This window comes from Periplaneta americana, chromosome 15, assembly GCF_040183065.1.
Source record: "Periplaneta americana isolate PAMFEO1 chromosome 15, P.americana_PAMFEO1_priV1, whole genome shotgun sequence".
NCBI lineage: Eukaryota > Metazoa > Arthropoda > Insecta > Blattodea > Blattidae > Periplaneta > Periplaneta americana.
The window spans coordinates 69,406,291-69,428,282 of record NC_091131.1 but is presented as its reverse complement, the minus strand read 5'-3'; the positions used below and the strand labels follow the sequence as shown (position 1 = coordinate 69,428,282).

Below are 21,992 nucleotides of genomic sequence, written 5' to 3'. Positions count from 1 at the left end.
ATCGAATAATATCAATTTCATTTTGCATATTGTGCATACTGTACCATATTTTAACGGATTTGGTGAAAAACGAATATTTTAATTTAATACCTATTAACTTACATATTAACTCTACTCTGATTGATATTCTGGCTGATATGTTCACATTGTACATCTATTATCAGGCAGTACATCTCACTTGACGTAATGTGTCAGAGAAAAAACAATTGTTTTTATAAATCTGAAGTCAAATTATTACTGTAACGTATAGCTAATCTGTGATTGTAAGTTATGCAATGGAGGGGGGAAAGGAACTGGCCACTCTACCCCATTATCTCCTGGCCTAGTTGCCATATAAAAGGGCTAAAGTTTTTCTTTTGTACTTACATTTATGAGAATATGAATACCGGTAATAAAATGTTATATCAATCGAACCATTTTAAATATAACACTCTATATTCATTTTTAAATAACACATTACTTTATCGCATATACTCTAACAACTATTTTATTAATATAAACCATTTTTAACAATCCTGTTTAAACTCTTACCTTTAAGTTTATGTTCGCCAAAATCCTTCTTATGTCCAAGATCGAAATTATGTTTTATATAAATCAGTTGAGGCATTGAATTTTACCTTTATTTATAATAATAAAATTGTCTTGTTCCCATGTTTCTTGAAAACTAAAACGAAACCTATAATTTATTCGCCATATTCCATCACTTTACACACCCCTGATTAGAACACTATGGTACCGAGTTCAACCTCTGCTCGCTGTACGTACACATAGGCAGGTAGAATATTTGTGGAGGGAGAAATGAAGGAGTGGTGTATACAGTGCCCGCGCGGAAATATTGTGTCCATCCCTGTGCTAAACTGACTGCCAGCAATATTTTGTTATATTATATTAAATGTTTTTAAAATTAGAATTTATATGTACTATAGAATGAACGCTTTAAACCTATAAAAAATACTGTATAAAGAATGGTTTGTTTACACATTAATCATTTTGGAGGTATCGGTACAGCAACTAATACATACAATGTTATGTACAAAGGTTTAAGGTTTTAACAAACTGGTGACACATGCTTAATTGAATTATAATGCTTTATTCTGGAGACAAAAGTGTTGGTAGAGGTGGAGATTGCTGCTCTCTTGCAGCAGATGGTTTCAACCTAAGTAAGTCAGAATCTAGTTCACCAGAATCGAGTGGCTTATGTCCCGTGTGAGGTAGGTGATAAGGGGAAAAACCTCCCCAGTCCATTCCGAGAAACAGGCTCCCTGATCCTGAAGAGGTTGCTGACATTGCAGAACCTCCTGCCCCAGGACTGAACGAGCCCAATGGTGTATTTCCTGAAACAGATATAATAGCATACCTGTATCAACTTCTTTTCTAGCAATAGCTCAACAACCAACAGAATTTTCATTGAACATGTTTCCTTGAAGTTTCCGGTTTCTTTTGTCATTCTCATTTCTGTATTGCTCTCATCAACTCTGAATAGCAGTTTAAATACAGCATGACTTTATCTCCCACCTTCTGTGAATACTCTCCCAGAAGTTACCAATACCCTTTATTTTATACGAGTGTACCAATAGCAGAACAATTATAGTGTCAGTTTCCAACAAGATTGAGTGGATTCTCTGGTGGCCATAAACAGTGTTAGGTTTTCTCGTCGTAATTCTATTCTCACGTTACCTTGTCTCAATAACTCATCATCAGAATTCGGAAATTCATGCCCTAAAAGCCTATAAAATATGTATGCAAAATTATTGTAAACATTCGAAGGTGAGCCAACAAGTATGCACTAACAAAGGTGCAATTGGACTGCTACGAACAATCGGCAAACGATACCTAGAGAAGAATAAAGAAGTGTACCGATATGTTCGTAGTATTTGTGGAGCTAGAAAAGGTTTTTGACAGAGTGGATTGGAATAAACTGATGGGGATCCTAAAGAAAATAGGTGTGGATTAAAAAGAGAGAAGGCTGTTCAGTAATCTTTATATGAAACAACGAGTCAGTCAGGATAGGAGAAGAAATGTCAGAAGAAAGTGATATTGGGAGAGGAGTACGTCAAGGATGCCCTTTATCACCTACTCTGTTCAATATATACTTGGAAGATTCAGTAAAGAACTATTTTCAGGACATGGGAGGAGTGCTAGTAACAGGAAGAAGAATAAAGAGCATTAGATTTGCTGATGATATGGCTTATTAGCAGAAGAGGAGAAGATACTAAGAGATATGCTATTGGAGCTAAATGAGAGCTGTGAGCTGTATGGGATGAAGATAAATGTAAATAAGACAAAGACCATGGTCACAGAAAGAAAAAAAAGAAGATAAAGTTGCGAATTCTAAATGGGGCAGTTCTGCAAGTGGACAGCTTCAAATACTTGGGCTGCAGGCCTACTATAAGTAATAACGTGAGCTGCTGTGAAGAAATCAAAAGAAGAATAGCAATGGCCAAGGAAGCTTTTAATAGAAAAAGGACCATCTTCTGCGGACCTCTGGGAAAAGAACTAAGGAAGAGACTAGTGAAGTGCTTTGTTGGAGTGTAACATTGTATGGGGCAGAAATATGGACATTATGATGAAGCGAAAAGAAGCATTTGAAATGTGGATATGGAGAAGAATGAAACGTGTGAAGTGGACAGACAGAATAAGAAATGAAGCTGTGTTGGAAAGAGTGGGTGAAGAAAGATTGATGCTGAAACTGATCAGGAAGAAGAAAAGAAATTGATTGGGTCACTGGCTGAGAAGAAATTGTCTATTGAAGGATGCGCTGGAAGTTGTGGTGAATGGGAGAAGAATTCGAGGCAGAAAAAGATATCAGATTACAGACGACATTAAGATACATGGATCATATGAGGAGACAAAGAGGAAGGCAGAAAATAGGAAAGATTGGAGAAAACTGGATTTGCAGTGAAAGACCTGTCCTTGAGCAGATCACTGAATGAAAGTTTCAGTAAAAACGGTTTCTTTTTAAAAGTAGTTTCCAATGGTACCTTCAATGACCCATGTTCTCATTTAAAATTTCGAAATTGACCATTAGTACCCCTACTTCCCTATATGGAAGAGTGCTGCCTATACAATAAATACTAAACTGAGAATTTTTAACACAAATGTCAAATCCGTGCTTTTATATGGCTGTGAAACCTGGAAAATAACCAAAACTATTATGAATCAACTATAAGTTTTTATTAATAGATGTTTGAGAAACATATTAAAAATATTCTGGCCGGTCCAGATATCCAACGAAAACCTATGGTTAAAAACTAAACAAAAACCAGTTGAACTTGAAATTCGGCATAGGAAGTGGGGATGGCTGGGACATAAACTTCGCCGACCTCCAGATGACCCCGCCAGGAAGGTATTGGATTGGAATCCGCAGGGCAGCAGAGGAGTTGGCAGACCCAAGATAACATGGAAACGAACTGTTCTCACAGAAGCAAAAACGATGGGGAAGACATGGAGTGAGATCAAGGAGTTGGCCAGGAATAGAGTCAGATGGAGAAGCTTTCTGAGAGTCCCATGTTCCACGTAGGAATGATGAGAATATTGATTGATTGATTGATTGATTGATTGATTGATTGATTGATTGATTGATTGACCCCTACTTCCGGTTTGTTACGGGAAATGGTACTACCACCAATTGATTCTTTACAAATTTTTTTATGAACAACCAGTATCACATACAACCATAATACACAACCATATATACACAGCATATACATACATATACACAGTATATACTGTACATACACCAGTATACAGGTACTGTACATAGGAACCTTATTATCTTTTCTCATAAATAGAGAACAACAGTAACTGTGAAATAAATAAATAAATATCCTAAATTTGTGATGAGTAGACTACTGTACATTTATTCAAATGAGCTAATTTAAAAGGAGTAAAACTAAAACAATTTTTTTTATTGGGTTATTTTACGACGCTGTATCAACATCTAGGTTATTTAGCGTCTGAATGATATGAAGGTGATAATGCCGGTGAAATGAGTCCGGGGTCCAGCACCGAAAGTTACCCAGCATTTGCTCGTATTGGGTTGAGGGAAAACCCCGGAAAAAACCTCAACCAGGTAACTTGCCCTGACCGGGATTCGAACCTGGGCCACCTGGTTTCGCGGCCAGATGCGCTGACCGTTACTCCACAGGTGTGGATACTAAAACAATTGTGAGTGGAGATGAACATGACTTAATAAAACTGTGGGCTCAATTTATGAGCAAGCTTCAGGAAAACCTATAATGTACAATATTTTATTGTTCATATTTTCTTAACACAATGAATAAATTAAAAGAAAATCATTAAGAAATATTCCATTTTAAGATACATATTATGTAAATGTACTAGTCAAGAAAGAATATATGATGATGAATTTTACTGTGAAAGACACACATTGCATAAAGCCGTGTTTCCTATTAGCATTAAATTTGACACTGGAAGAACACTACAGTATGGTACCTTATAATATAATCATAACTGTATTATGCATAGTTTCCTATAAAATAAATTTTAAGTTTTGTAACGTCAAGTTCTGGATTTTTCCAATATTCTAGTAAACGAATGTCATAATAATAAATAGTTAAATGGCCTAATATGAACCTCATATCATCAATGGTTCAAAGGTAATGAAGGGTGAAATATTCGGGGAGTTGATATGTAGACTATTGTTAAAAATATTATTAAAATGACATGCTTCATTTTATCAACGTAATGGTGACTATATATATATATATATATATATATATATATATATATATATATATATATATATATATTTACACTTACTTTTGAGTTATTATCGATTTTTACTTCGAGTATGTATTAAAGCTTACAGTAAAATAAAGAAATATTAATATTTTCAAATCGAATATTTTTTTATTCTATGTTATATTTTTTACGGTGAGACAAACAATTTTCTTATCAATTTAAAAAAAAAATTATGGTGTCATTTCTAAAACTTTGGAAAATATTAAATAAACTAGAATTGGAAATCTTGCTGTTAAGGTTCATAGTCGCATGCAATGTATTACGTCACGCTCTCATATCAGAGATCCACACGCATGCTTAGGCTCGGCGCACACAGGAAGAGACCGACTCGAGGATTAAGTTAGATAGGTAGGCAGGCACATAGGAAGAGACGCTTGTCTCAGGTTCTCAGAGACTGTCTGAGGGAAAACAATGAAGGTGCCTGGAATTATGTCTCGTCTCGAGGAAACTGGAGACAGTCCAGTGTCTGCATGCGCGTACTTCTGCTTTCATTGTTTCATATTATAATTATCAGTGTTGTCGAGTATTGGGAGGAGATTCAGATTAATTTGAATTCAGTGTCTTTGTTTTGCACCAGTACTACAGTGGAATTAGATACAAACTTGTTATTCTGCTTCAGACAAGACCTGCAATATACAATTATTTGAATTTAAATTAAAAGAACATGCTAAAAGAGATACTATTGGCTGGCTTTGGGAAGAAATATCTCAGGAAATGAATGCTTCAGGTATACAGTAAAATTATTATTGCTACTATTATAGTATTATCATTATATTTTTTAAATTAACAATTAAAAGACTGTCTAAACACAAATAACATAAACAATTAATGACATAGAGTGACAAAATATAAATGTATCGTGTTTAATAGTATATGTAATTATACTCATTCCAAAAGAGCTGTTCTATTTTGCCATTATTGCTGTTAAAGTGAATACTGCATGTTCGCGATATTATGGCGAACTAATTGCTACATAAGTTCTGCAATAAAAACCATTAAATATAAATTCTTCAAGAACCACCGAGATCATGACATCAATTTCAAGTTTATATTTGGGAGTTAAGGAAGTCCACATATTTGTTACGAACAGTGTATGTCGTATTAAAACCTCGCTGCAGACTAACTACTACTTTTTCTTCGAGATCTTCCTGTGTGCGGCCAGCCTTAGCGATCGATATGACTGCCAGATGTTACGACATCTGCTCTAATAGCTTTCACGTGGGGATTTGTTTTCTTGGACTGTGTTAATCTCAGCGCAACTTTTCCCCTTCAGTTTAGAGGGTGATTTTGTTCTGTTCTGTTCTGTCATTGTAAGTTGTAAGTGTTCAATATGCCTAAATTAAAGACGAAAAACTAGTTGAAATCAGACGCGCACAGGCCGTCAACGTGAAGACGTTTCTCACAGTGACCAGCAGCAGTGATGGTGCATGGCTCAGCGGCATAGATCACCTTTATGCGGTGAGATGTTTTAATTTATAACTTCCTTACGTTTGAAGACCCCATTATGAAAATTTGACAGCCTAATGAAAATGCTCTGTAAATTATCATATATTTTTTATGTGAACTGAAGTATTCAATTTAATGTAATGGCGTTTTCTAAAATGTATTTTTAAATTTCTTTAAACACAAATTTCAGAGCTGCACTGAATTATAGTATCTTAATAACCTCTTTTTTAAGCTATCTAAAGATATCTTTAAAAAATTTTTTTGTAATTATTCTTATGGTCAGAAAACACATTGAAAATATGCCTATGTGCCCAAATCAAATTATTTTAACTGTCCATAACATTTAAACGGTAGGTGACGCAAACATAATTTTGTACATGATTAATATATATAACATAAAGAGTTGAATGTGCAATTTTTAACAAATTTGGAGATATCAATGTTTTGCGTCATACTGTTTTGCATGGAATTACCCTACTTTATTTGTAATGTATTTCAACTGTAATTTTCGTAAAATCTTTAATCAAGTTGGAATGACAAAATAAACTCAGTATTTACAATAATTTTAACAAATATCTACTTCGACTTACCAAGTGTTAGAGTAGTGGCAGTGCTTGTTGCAGTGGTGAGAGATTGAGAAGGCGACAATAATGGCGAATCCAGACTCAAGTTCCCTGGACTTGATACTGCGCACAATCGGAAACAGGCTTATTAAATCTAAAATATATACAGTATTCTGACACATCTCATGAATCCAGTTTGATTACAAGAGAAGAGAGAAAAGTTGTTTTCAAAAGAGGGTTACTGTTTTCCTGAACACGAAATTTAATTGCATGAACTCATTCTCAAGCATCATTGCATGAACTTCTCAAGCACAGAACTTAAATATACGGTACTTACTTACAAATGGCTTTTAAGGAACCCGGAAGTTCATTTGCAGCCCTCACATAAGCCCACCATCGATCCCTATCCTGAGCAAGATTAATCCAGTCTCTACATTCATATTCCACCCCCCCCCCTATAAATACATTTTTATATTATCCTCCCATCTATGTCTCGGCCTCCCCAAAGGTCTTTTTCCCTCCGGCCTCCCAACTAACACTCTATATTCATTTCTGGATTCGCCCATATGTGCTATAAGCCCTGCTCATCTCAAACATCTGGATTTAATATTCCTAATTATGTCAGGTGAAGAATACAATGTGTGCAGTTTTATGTTGTGTAACTTTCTCCATTCTCCTGTAACTTCATCTCTCTTAGCTCCAAATATTTTTCAAAGTATCTTATTCTCGAACACCCTTAGCCTCTATTCCTCTCTCAACATGAGAGTGCTAGTTTCACAACCATACAGAACAACCAGTAATATAATATTGTTTTATAAATTCTAACTTCCAGGTTTTTTTGAGAGCAGACTAGATGACAGAAGCTTCTCAACCGAATAATACCAGGCATTTCCCATATTCATTCTGCTTTAATTTTCTTCCGAATGTCATTTATATTTGTTACCGGTACTGTTGCTCCAAGATATTAGAACTTTTCCACCTTTTCAAAGGATAATTTTCCAATTTTTATATTTCCATTTCGTACTATGTTCTGGTCACGAGACATAATCATATACTTCGTCTTTTCGGGATTTACTTCCAAACCTATCTCTTGACTTACTTCAAATAAAATTCCCGTATTTTCCCTAATAGTTTGTGGATTTTTTCCTAACATATTCACGTCATCTGCATAGACAAGCAGCTGATGTAACTCATTCAATTCCAAACCCTCTCTGTTATCCTGGACTTTCCTAATGGCATATTCTAGAGCAAAGTTGAAAAGTAAAGGTGATAGCTTTAGCCCACAGTGAATTGGAAAAACATCAGATAGAGACTGGCCTATACAGACTCTACTGTATGTTTCACTGAGACACATTTTAATTAATCGAACTACTTTCTTGGGAATACCGAATTCAATAAGAATATTATATAAAATTTCTCTCTTAACCAAGTCATATGCCTATGAATAACTGAAATATACATATGTCTAAATAGTTTTGTCACAAATGGGGATGTTTGTATTGGAGAAAGGAACTATATTTCTTGTATGTTTTTAGAGCACCATTCATACTTTTAATATCAAAGTAAAAATAAATAGTAATTTGGCATTACTTCAGTGTATGCAAATATTTCACGCAACTCGCTTAATAATATATATTATTTTAATGTACCGAAGTACATATGATATTTCCATGCAGATATTCTGCATCATCATACGATGAAAGAGTAATGGAATGGAGAAAAATTCTCTCCTGCGCCAGGATTTGAACCCGGGTTTTCAGCTCTACGTGCTGATGCTTTATCCACTAAGCCACACCGGATACAACTCCGACACTGGTTAGAATCGTCTTAGATTAAGCTCCAACTCTTGGGTTCCCTCTAGTGGCCGCCCTCTGCACTACGTCATAGATGTCTATGAACGCAGGACCGAAGTCCACACATGTGCTGAGGTGCACTCGATATGAGTGACTAGTTGGCCGGGATCCGAAGGAATAAGCGCCGTCTTAATTCACGAAGTGATTTACGCATATCATATATATTATTTTAATGTACCGAAGTACATATGATATTTCCATGCAGATATTCTGCGTCATCATACGATGAAAGAGTAATGGAATGGAGAAAAATTCTCTCCAGCGCCAGGATTTGAACCCGGGTTTTCAGCTCTACGTGCTGATGCTTTATCCACTAAGCCACACTGGATACAACTCCGACGCCGGTTAGAATCGTCTCAGATTAAGCTCCAACTCTTGGGTTCCCTCTAGTGGCCGCCCTCTGCACTACGTCATAGGTGTCTATGAACGCAGGACCGAAGTCCACACATGTGCTGAGGTGCACTCGATATGAGTGACTAGTTGGCCGGGATCCGAAGGAATAAGCGCCGTCTTAAATCACGAAGTGATTTACGCATATCATATATATTATTTTAATGTACCGAAGTACATATGATATTTCCATGCAGATATTCTGCGTCATCATATGATGAAAGAGTAATGGAACGGAGAAAAATTCTCTCCGGCGCCGGGATTTGAACCCGGGTTTTCAGCTCTACGTGCTGATGCTTTATCCACTAAACCACACCGGATACAACTCCGACGCCGGTTAGAATCGTTTCAGAAGCTCCAACTCTTGGGTTCCCTCTAGTGGCCGCCCTCTGCACTACGTCATAGATGTCTATGAACGCAGGACCGAAGTCCACACATGTGCTGAGGTGCACTCGATATGAGTGACTAGTTGGCCGGGATCCGACAGAATAAGCGCCGTCTTAAATCACGAAGTGATTTACGCATATCATATATATTATTTTAATGTACCGAAGTACATATGATATTTCCATGCAGATATTCTGCGTCATCATACGATGAAAGAGTAATGGAACAGAGAAAAATTCTCTCTGGGTTCAAATCCCGGCGCCGGAGAGAATTTTTCTCTGTTCCATTACTCTTTCATCGTATGATGACGCAGAATATCTGCATGGAAATATCATGTACTTCGGTACATTAAAATAATATATATGATATGCGTAAATCACTTCGTGATTTAAGACGGCGCTTATTCCGTCGAATCCCGGCCAACTAGTCACTCATATCGAGTGCACCTCAGCACATGTGTGGACTTCGGTCCTGCGGTCATAGACATCTATGACGTAGTGCACATGGCGGCCACTAGAGGGAACCCAAGAGTTGGGAGCTTAATCTGAGACGATTCTAACCTGTGTCGGAGTTGTATCCGGTGTGGCTTAGTGGATAAAGCATCAGCAAGTAGAGCTAAAAAAACCCAGGTTCAAATCCTGGCGCCGGAGAGAATTTTTCTCCGTTCCATTACTCTTTCATCGTATGATGACGCAGAATATCTGCATGGAAATATCATATGTTCTTCGGTACTTTAAAATAATATATATGATATGCGTAAATCACTTCGTGATTTAAGACGGCGCTTATTCCGTCGGATCCCGGCCAACTAGTCACTCATATCGAGTGCACCTCAGCACATGTGTGGACTTCGGTCCTGCGTTCATAGACATCTATGACGTAGTGCAGAGGGCGGCCACTAGAGGGAACCCAAGAGTTGGAGCTTAATCTGAGACGATTCTAACCGGCGTCGGAGTTGTATCCGGTGTGGCCTAGTGGATAAAGCATCAGCACGTAGAGCTGAAAACCGGGTTCAAATCCTGGCGCCGGAGAGAATTTTTCTCCGTTCCATTACTCTTTCATCGCTTAATAATTTTTAATTTTGCAAGATTATGCTTTGTGACTTAATATGTAATTTTTACTACACATTTTGAAGAGTATCTCATTAAGGAAACTGAAAATGTGTGCAAACATATTGTGGACTTGATCTCGCATCTTATCGAATTACATAATATAGGTACATAGGCCTATTCACGGGTGAATAATTCTTGTTCTCTTCATATTTCTGAAAGGAAATAAAAATTCAAAAGTAAAGAGATTCTCTGATCATTTGGTTAGCATGATGTAAGACTATGACGTGAATTTGTTTTTGTGGGTGAAAGAATGTTTTCTTTTTATCTATCTTTTATTTTGACCTAAGAAAAGAGGAATATTGGATATTTTCTGAAAAAATTATTTCAGATTAGGTTTTCTGAAACGATTCCAATTGGCATCACTGGGATGTCGATAAGGGTATGGACCAACCAATGTACGGTATATATATGTGTGTTGTTTGTGTAAAGGGAGATAAGTCATAAAAATGAGTTTGTAGATAAATAAAAATTAAACTTCGGACCCTTATTGCAAATAATTTTCTACACAAGTAAAACATCAACTGCTACTCTTCTTTTGATTTTTGCACACTCACTTGTATAATTGAACTTGTGTGTTCATCTTAGGAACAAAATTCCATCTGCTCAAAAAAATGACGTCCTCCTTTACCCAAGCACCACAGATATTATGTTACTAGAGATTCCAATTGGATTCATTCGAGTGGAAAGGGTTAAACTTACACAGAATTAATATCCAGTCTTTGTAGGAGCGAGATAAAATTTTGTAACACTTACAGAGAGTCTAATCCAGATATTATTCTTAAAGTGATAGATGTAGTAGGGAGAAGCTTCTAATGCTGGACAGGAAGTAGAAATGTACAGTGTTAGTTTGTTTCAAAAATAAATGTATTCTTACATCTTCCATATAACTTCTGTAAAGTGATGTTTACTGATATTAAATAAAGTTACAAGTAAAATTTCAGAAGTTTGAAAAATGTTAGTAAATTATATTCCTCTTACTTCACAAAATTACTAGATACTAACAGAATATTATTATACTTGTTCCACATCTTAAAGCTTCGTTGCTAACGTAAGATATATGGAATGTAATAAATGAAATGTACACAATTATGTTACTAAATACGTTTAAGCAGATTTTATTTTGATTTCCCTTATGAAATGCTCACCTGGTATTGAAACAAGTCCCTGAACCAATGAAGTAGTACCATGAACAGTCTGTTGATGCTGTTTTGCTGCTAATTTCTCCTGTTTGCGCCACTTTGCTCGACGATTTTGGAACCATACCTGAATAAATGTCAGATTATTAAATAGAAAAAATTATGTTGTTGTTGCTTTCTAATGCCAGGCGTTTGACAATAAAGTCATTTGACCTCTTGCACTCCAATATTTTTCAAAGATACTATCATGGCCAGCCACTGAAGCACAGATTTTGAGGTGTTCCGAATCCATTTCTTGGTTTGAGTTGCACAATGGGCAGTTAGGGGACTGATATATTCCAATTCTATGCAGGTGTTTGGCCAAACAATCATGGACTGTTGCCAATCTAAATGCAGCTACAGACGATTTTCATGATAAATCGGGAATTAACTTATAGAAAAAATTATTGTCCGAAGTATTTTGAAAATACAGTAATGTACTGGTAGTGGAAATTATTATATTAAACAAAAATGAGTGTTGCGAAGATACTTGTAACATACGATTTTCACTAAATGTTGAGCATTAGTAACAATTGGATTATTTTTATTTCCGTTATTGTTTATAATTTATTTTTTGAACTAACATTCAAAGACATGGGTACATAAGTGAAATAATTTTCTATACACCCAAATAAGGCTGAATTTTTATTTTATTGATTGAACACAAAATATATTCTCTTTTGTGTTTGGTTATTTAACGATACTATATAAACTGTGAGTTCATTTAGTGTAGGTAGGTGGAATTGCATATAACCATAATAATATATTATATAATGGCAACCTTAGATCACAATTTCCAATCGCTAAGTAACCCGAGAATAAGCCAATAACTAAGATATTCCTTACAATACAAAAGCTAAGATATTTGACTCCTTTTATTCATACACTGTTTAAATAGAATATGTCATTAATTTGGTAAAAATTTACAAATTTATATAGCTACTGCAATTAATTCTCAAATTACTTTTCTATTTACGAAGACTGGTGTTAAAAATAATTCAAAATTAGAAGAATTTACTAGTTATAATGGGGTTTTAAGCATGTTCCTTTCCTTTCACATACCGGTACCAACAGTACTGTCAATCAGATCATTGTCAATCTAATTCAGAAGCATAATTTCAGTTCTTGCTTGGAGGTAGGCAACATTTTTAAGGAATACCTTCTAATAGAGTACCTTACCGTATATCACATGACATACTCCTCTATCCTTGTGTCATAATTATAAGCTGGAATTCAGAATTTCTACTCACCTGTACCCTTGCTTCCGTTAGATCTATTCTTAGAGCCAGTTCTTCCCTGAAGAATACGTCAGGATAATGAGTCTTATGAAATGCTCGTTCTAATTCTTCTAGTTGAAAATTGCTAAATGTAGTCCTGTTTAAATCAATTACAAACTATTCAGTCAAAACTAGTAATGGACATGATGATGATGATGATGATGATGATGATGATGATGATAAAACATAACGATAACGAATATAATGATTGTGTTGATGATTATTGTAGTGATGTACAATAAGCCATTTCATTACATTCTCCTTATATGATAAGGTGTTGAATTTTATTGCAAAGTCAGTATTTCTATGACAAACAATAGAAGCACATTTCATTACATCACACTTAACATAACAATCTGCTCCAGCAGTAAGTCAAACATTAACAAATTGTCAACCTCAGTCCCCATTGGATGTATGTACGGAAACTGGTTGCATAGGGTCAAGAAAGAGCATTAGCTTACTGGAATTTTCTTTAATGCAGTAAGATTTTCGGTACCGGTATATTATTGACATCATCTGTCTCATGCACGGAATCTACTGAATACATTGTATTATTTTTTCAGTCATTAACTTAGTTCTATCTGGTAAGGTCCTAATATGTTTTCAACTTCAATACTTTTCATATTGACATATGTGAGTTGTGGCTTTTGTAATGGAACATTTCATTATCTATGAAAATTAGCAATAGAAATGTACCACCAAGAGTATTCTCAAATACGGTTGTTTTCGTACCAGGTAATGTAAGTGATACTGTTTTAAGTAAGATTGAACAGTTAAATTCCTACATAGTGTAGATTATCTCACAGGAGGAAAGGGGTCGAAGTTTACAGCGACTGTTCCAAAACAAATAAGTGGGTAAGTAAGGCCCATTTCACACATACATGGCGACAATCCAAATGGTACTGTTTACACGGAATGGTGACACTTTATAAATGAACGATCATATATGGAACCGGTTATTTTCGTGTATTATTGCCAACATGGATCATAGACATATTATAGCAATGCAGATTTTATACATGTTATTAACATTCACAATGTTGGTACATAAATTGGCAATGGTAAACTTTAACGGTCCCTGTTTAGGTCGTTGTTACACGCATGCAAGTACAACGGGATTCAACATGCGTGCAAGAACGACCTAAGCATGGACCGCTAAAGTTTACCATTGCCCTGCTTAAGCTTCGTCCTTTAACAGTGCTATTTAGGCAGTTCCTGTGTATGTGTGAAACGAGCCTAACAGGAAAAGTGTCTCGTGTTCCGAGTGGACAAATGCAATTAAAATGTCCCGCATTATATCACCAGTTCGTTTTGTTCTTGGTAGGAGTCAGCAAACAATGCTTTTCTGTCAGCATGGCTGTAAAAACATCGAGATCCTTGACTACTAGGGTATTGCCCAAAGGGAGAACGTCTTCATAACACTCTTCACCACTGTGTGCATGCGTTTATTTCTGCAGCTCTACAGAAAGCTAAATGGGAGGTGTACGAAGAAGTCCACTGCATTTCTATTGATGGAATGCCACTAATGAGCTGATATTGTAGCGATCGACAGGAAGAGAGAAAAAGGCCTTATTCTGGATCCCACTGTGAGAATGGAGCAGCACATACAACAGGCAACAGTAGTGAGCGATGAAAAGGACGCAATTTATCGTCCATGCATCCCTCACTTCAATAAGCATTATACTATACTTGTACATGCACAGGAGGTTAAGGGTCTTCTTTTCGGAGTTTGGGGAAGTTGTTTTAAATATAGGTACTTATAGTTATTTGAAATCTGTAGGTATCTGCATCATGATATTGAAAGTATTTGTGTCCAAATTCTAAAGGAATCTATACTTATGCTCAGGGGCGGCTTTAGAGGCAGTGCCATTGTGCCTGAAATAAAGTAATATGTGTTATGGCCAATTTATTTTGTGTAAAATATTAAAACCTGCATCTTCTACAAAGAAAAAGCATTTTATTTTATAGTTATAAATAATTTAACGATACATTTGATTAATTACTGTTTGTCATGTAATGTTTTGTATTGAACTTTGATCGAGTGTTCAAAATAATTTTACCAGTTTTTTCGCGAGCTTTCAATCCGTTTATATGATCATACTGTGCTGTAATTGTAACTTGTTTATGTACTGTAGAGACTGTGATTATTTCTTTTCCATTTCGAGTTATCACTTTATATGATAATAGTATCGGTAACTAAAACTTGTTGTAATGCTCGATGTAAGTACATGTACCTACCTGTATCTCCGTTGTTTTCTTTTTACGGGACCTCCTGATCCAGGACTTGCTCCTCCGAGCCCAGACAGACTCAAAGGTGACCCAGGTGATGAGAGTAATCCCAATGAAGTTGATGGTGTGTTTCCAAGTATGGCATCACTGTAATCTTTATAAATATAATATTTTTGAGTAAAATCAGAGTTGGATCTGTGACTGCTTGCAAAGACGAGAAGTTTAACTATCAATATTTTATAGCTAAAAGTTTATATTTTTGCTTAAAAATAATTTGTGATTTGAAGATTGGATCTATTCTATTTGGACAGACTTGCTCCGAAAACTAACTTCATTTTCCGTAATTATCATTCTATGGACGCTCCACTTATTTTTGTCATGGCATCATTCTGAATAGGTACCAGTACTGGTATTGTGTTTTAAGAGTTCATTTTATGAGGAAATACTGTACATATATATCATTCTCATATTCGTACGTGATAGGTTATAACTATAATTGTTGGCCTGGGTAATGTAGTCGTTATAGCGCTGGCCTTCTGTGCTCGAGATTGAGGGTTCGATCCCGGCCCAGGTCGATGGCATTTAAATGTTTTTCACTACAGCCTACAGAATTGGTTTACCTTTCCATGTATGCCTCATAATGGTCCATCAACCTCAGTCCCACGAGTTACCATGATTTCAGGGGAGAGCCCACGGTACATAACATTATCACCAGCAACTAATGACCACATACTATGGGATTTCAAATTTGGTGGTGGCCTGCAGCCGAATCTACATCGGAGCAAACCCGAAGTATAGGAAAGAAATGGAGATTATGATAAAAGAGGGAAAGTGTAATTATGATGGCAAAATGACTCCAGCAATTCTTCTACAGTTGGCTGAGGGAAAACCTCGAAAAAATCCTCAACCAGGTAATTTGTCCCAAACAGGATTTGAACCCATGCCCGCTCATTTCATGGTCAGGCATGCTAACAGACTCCACGGCAGTGGACATATAACATCATAAAATAAAGAATGGACTCACACGGTAAGGTCAACACTTCTAAATTTTGAAAAATGTTTTTACATGATATTCTTTTATGCATGCCTGTCATCCTTCGAGGTTTATTTTGTAAAACAAAAAATTTTAGTTTCAGATGAATGACCCAGAAGATTTATCATTATAATAGAATGAAAGTACGCGGATTATGTTACTTAAGGATGTTTATGTATCCAATAAAAGATAAAGATGTTAATGCATAACAGGAAGGGATCAATATAGGAGTAATAATATGCGTGTTTTTCAGTTTAAATGATTACCAGTACTACTGGTATCCATTTTCAAAGCGAGAAACTTTGTGCTTATGGATTCTTTCAGATCAATTCCATTTAATCTAACATTGTGAGAAAACTAAGCACTATTATGTACACTAAATTTGATTGCACTGGGTGAAGAAATTTTCTCATGTAATTTCAGCCAGTGTATGGGACGGTGTCCACGCAGCAACAGGATGAATTTGGGAAACTATAGTGAATAGGGAAATTCGATTTCTCAAGCCAGCTATAGTGACTGGGAGATCACTGTGCCAACCACACGTTACTTCTATACTACTGACGATCATTCACTCCTGCTCAGGCATACAGAGTGACGCCAGCAATTTGCTGGTAGACGTTGGCCCTCCATTAGTGTTGCTAGTCTCCAGTATTTTGCGGGTTCTCCCAAATTTGACTCACATTTTCTCCAGTTTCCAGTCTCATGCACTTGATAATTTTTTCTCCCGAATTTCATGAAGTTTTGTTTATTTATTCCTTCATTAAATTTTACTCCTAAAATGTTCATATTAATGTACCAAATTAAAAAAAAAAAAGGTGATGGGTTTTATAAACAACATTCCAGGATCCAGAGCCCATACTGGAAGGGTGTTTTTATCAACTATGAGTAACAAATGGACTGATGTGAAAAAAACAGTTCTGCTGAACTTATTAAGGTTAAATTACAAATTGTTACAAATTTCAACTTTGTAGAGATGTTTTCAAACACGTAAAAGAGATGTAAATTTTTTTAATGAATGCAAAGCAAATGATAAATTTGAATAGGGCTATGATGCTATGAAGGTTGTTATAATTAAATATTTTTATGCACAATCTACAATGACAACTTCTCATTAATTGTAAACCTGTTTTGTAGAGGGGTTTTCAATATGTAAAAGCACCAATATTGTTTTCAATGCTCTTGATAAAAATAATTTACAGGAGAAAATAAATGAAACCTCAAGACAACTAGAACAGTGGTTAGCTAGCAATAGACTAAAACTGAATGTCAGTAAAACCGTTTGTATGTATTTCAGTCAGAAACAACTACATGACTCCATTGAAATACTACTTAATAATACTGGAATAAAGGACGTCGATTGTACAAAATTTTTAGGGATATGGATTGATTCCAACCTCACGTGGGAAAGTCATATTCAATTCTTAACTGATAAACTAAGTCGTTTGTGTTATGCTTTCCGTGTCCTAACCAATATAACTCCCAAGGAACTACTTAGAGCGGTTTACTTTGGCTATGTTCACTCTGTATTATCATATGGGATAATTATCTGGGGGTCATCATCAAAACTTGCACAAGTGTTTAGACTGCAAAAGAGAATATTGAAAATTATAAAGAAAGTACCTATTCTCTCGGATAGTAAAAAAATATTCAAAGAGTTTGATATTTTGCCCCTACCTTGTATTTACATTCTTGAAACAGTCTGTTTCATCCACCAAAATTATGATAGTTTTAAAATAAACTCTGATTATCACAACTACAGCACAAGAACATGCAATAATTTACATTTTAATCATCATAGGTTATCCAAAAGTCTCAATAGCTTATCACATACAGGGATAAGACTTTACAACAAACTCCCTGTTGAAACTAAAGCCCTTAGCTATGCTAGATTTAAAAAGTCAGTGAAACATATTTTACTTTTCCACATGCCTTTTACTGTCAATGAGTATCTTAGTTTAGCACTCCAAATTTAGCTTACAGTAGTTAGTATCTCCTTTTGTGTTTACTGCTCTTCTTTTCTATCTGATTCATGTCTGGGGTGAGACTGCCCAAGAAGATAAGGAAACCAAGAACCTTGTACAAGTAATGGTCTGAAGAAAACTGTGGAGAATTGACTTCATTACTGAATGTATTGATTGTATATTATTTGTATATTATTGTAGACATCTTATATGTCGGAAAAACATGTATGTAACCGCATATTTATTATGTATTCACTCTGACGATGCCATGAAATCATTGTATTTCCTAAGGCTAATAAATATCTATCTATCTATCTATAAATGGTAAGTATTAATAGTGCTAAGAGATTCATTTTAAAATATTTTTGTGTGTATTTATACATATAACATCATTCTAGAGGTAAAACATGTTGATAATGCCGTGATGGGACGATTCTGGCAATTATTCTCAAAATCTCCCTTATTTTCAGCTTGAAAACAAGGCAACCCTACCCCCCATTGACTCTCGTGTAACAGATTTATAAGGGCACAAAGGAATCCCACTTTTTAAAATAATGAATAGTATATTGATCTATTTGGTCTAATTCGAGAGACGAAATCATTTCTTTTAATTCAGTGAAATACTGTTAGAGCTGATAATCTTAAAAAGATGTCTTTAACATACTGGGCCTATATTTGTGTAAGAATTGCATAAGAAGGTACGTGAATATTATGTACCAGTACCAGTAATATTCTTTTGCTATTTATTATTGAAATGATCAATTTAATCTGGATAACTGAATTATTCTTTTCATATCCGCAGAAGTCATTGCTACTGAAGGAAATTATCGAGTTTTCATTTCGTGCTCCTATTCCCTTAACTACATTTGTGGAACAATTGAATTAGATAGGCTGGTTTCGAGTTGGGCTTGAGAGAAGCGAGGGAGGAGGGTGTGTCTTTTTATTTTATTAGAGCTTGTTAACCATATTGGAGCTGACAAATTGAATGAGCAGTCTGTGAAGTGGAAAGGGGTTTTGGCTGTCCTGTAATAGAAATGAAGCTGGGGAGACTTGAAGAAGTGCTTGATCGAGTTTCAACACCTCATCCCTTCATCCCCTCTCTTGGGGAGAAACCTCTAATTAGCTTAGATCATTATTGGGTTGCACTAACTATATTGGTGCCTGACTTGAAGTAATGGCGTTTGTGAAGGGGTGTAAAGAAACAAGACATGATGTGGGGAGGGAATTTTAATGTATTTAGAAATGTGACTTGATAGAAAAGAGAGGAGAGTTTAGTTTTGGAAGTCAGTTTTAGTCAAGCAAGCAGTGAGTTCGTGTGCTTTCTATTTGTTAGAAGATAGGCGATCCTTCTGGCATTTCTAGTGATAGAAGTCGGTAGTCAGGAAAAAGCGATGCCATCATTCTTCTATGCTTCTGCAACACTTACGTGACACAACTCACAATCAGGATTAGTTTAATCAAGTAGAGTGTTGTGATTTTGTGTATGTGCAACTTATTAATTCAAATTCATAATTCAAATGTTAATGACTTAAGATATATGGTATATTCTACAAATATCATTGGTGTGATTCGAAAAGATTTGAAAAGTGTATAAGCGTATTAAGGTCATGAGTAATTATTGATTATTATCCAGACAGAAAAAGTGAATTCAGTAACTATTGCGATAGTGGTATTAATAGTAAAGCATAAAATATGATAAATATTTAATATATTTTTACTACTTAATATTTGTTATAGAAATAACTTTGTGTTACATTGAAATTAAGTTAGAAATTTAGCTTAGTTGGCTAGTTTCGGCTTCATTGTTATCCATCTTCAGAACTAGTTCAGAACACAATTTAACACAAGAAAGTTACGTACTTCTATAACAAATCTCAAGGGAAAAAAGTGTGTAATCAAGAATGAAGAAGAACAATAGAAAATAACAGAATAAGTACAGTATTATTTTTTCTCAAAATTAAGAATGGTTGTAATTTAATCCACAGCAGTTTAAAAACATATCTATGAGTCTTTAATGCTATAATCATACATCTTGATTAAACAACTTTTAACACTGTATCACTTCGGAATATGTATTATATGAATTTCTGGTGTTAAATTTTATCGTACCTGGTTTACATGTTTCATCCTGAGGATGACCCATAATAGGTCGAAACATGTAAACCAGGTATGATAGAATTTAACATAAGAAAGTCATATAATATATATTCCGAAGCTCTAATCATATTGCTTGAGTAATTCAGTTAAACGTTTTAATATTAATGTTTTAAATATAATCATTATATGCCAAATTTTTAAAACCGAAATGTGCTTTATTACGGATTTTCTAATACCGACATACAAAATGTTGCTGCAATGAAATTTGTAACACATTAAAAATCGTCATATAAATTTGTGGAAGTAGTTCGTATGTTGTACTTATAATTATTTATTTAACTGAGAAGTTAATATTGAAAAAAGAATTGTGTATTTAATATTGAAGTGGTTTCATTTTTATTTTCTATAAATAAAGCTAAAAATTTAATTCTGCTATTAAATTACATTGCTTTATTATAACTGCAATGTGACTGATCTTAAAATTATAATATGTGCACATTAGTTTGCTTTCAGTGATACTGTTCATTCTAATTACGCTCTATATGGTATCTTGAAGTAGTGTGGCAAAGTAACAATGCCACATTCTTTGTCTAATGTTGAAATGTATTGGAATTATGTCGATGTGTAATCATTTATCATACAACTATTATATCATATTAAAATAATACTGTATTAAACATTTAAATAAATTAATTGCTAAGTATATTATAAATATTGTAGTATTACTATGTTCAAAAGTTAAAATAACGATAATTTATTAGAATAAATTAATAATTTAAATTTAAAGGAGATTAAATATCAGGCAGGCTTGCTTACTGAATTTCGGCGGAGAACCAAATGGTGTGATGATAGGTGTTGACACTGAAGGTGCTGTGGTAGATGGGGGTAAAGGTCCCCCAGTAGAGAGAAGACCTGCTGCTGATACCAAGGGGTCTCCACCTCCTGAACTTGCTGACAAGGAGTTGAGTAGTCCAGTGATGGAATAACCAGCACAGTTCCCACTTGATATGGCAGCTGAAGTCCTGATGTTCTGAAGCTCTGTCACATCCACTAAAGGTTTCAGCTCCATAATGTAAAATACTTTCACATATTTCTCTAGGGACTAAATTATTAAATAAATTTAAACTGACTAATTTATTTTCTGTCACATTGACATTGAAAGTTTGCTATGAAGGAATTTAACAGTATATGAAGGTACATTATTATTTTTAAATGCAAGAAATGAAAATTAAAAATAGCAACAATACAGGTCTTTAAGGTAAAAGTTGTTTTCCACAGAAAAGAGAAACTAACTAATACAGCATGCAGCACTTAGAAGTTTGGTGTTCTTCCTGAATTATTTTCCCCTTTGGATGTTGTTGCTGCTGCCAACTGTAAAAGAGGGATGGAAGCAGGGGTGGGAACAGTGTGAGAGGAAGTGGAAGGAGGAGGGTTAAACATTATTGACCACAGTGCGCAGCTGCAATGCTATGAAGCCAAACAAAATTTGTCTTCATTGAAGTTTTTTTACAAGTTGAAAGTTATGTATTCCCTCTCTTCCCTCCCCTGATATTTCCATTTTTATACTGAATGTACACAAGATATCGGTGTCTACACAAAATGTCTTTCCCTCTGCTTCCTGTTAAAATTAATTCTGTTTTAACATTCACACAACGAACTTTTTATTTCTTTTTACATTGTAGATTGATTTTGTAGTCAGCAAGTA

General features: G+C 35.1%; 1 protein-coding gene across 1 annotated transcript; it reads right to left on the bottom strand.

Moving 5' to 3' along the window:
• Nucleotides 1–471: 471 nt before the first annotated feature.
• On the bottom strand, nt 472–21,866 carry LOC138715102 (retinal homeobox protein Rx1-like). The gene is made up of 6 exons (XM_069847622.1): nt 21,104–21,866; nt 15,206–15,350; nt 12,941–13,064; nt 11,661–11,778; nt 6,801–6,896; nt 472–1,334 (listed from the first exon to the last, which is right to left on the bottom strand). Exons 1-6 carry the CDS (start codon nt 21,354–21,356, stop codon nt 1,090–1,092), a joined length of 981 nt encoding a protein of 326 aa, XP_069703723.1. The 5' UTR covers nt 21,357–21,866; the 3' UTR covers nt 472–1,089.
• Nucleotides 21,867–21,992: the final 126 nt, after the last annotated feature.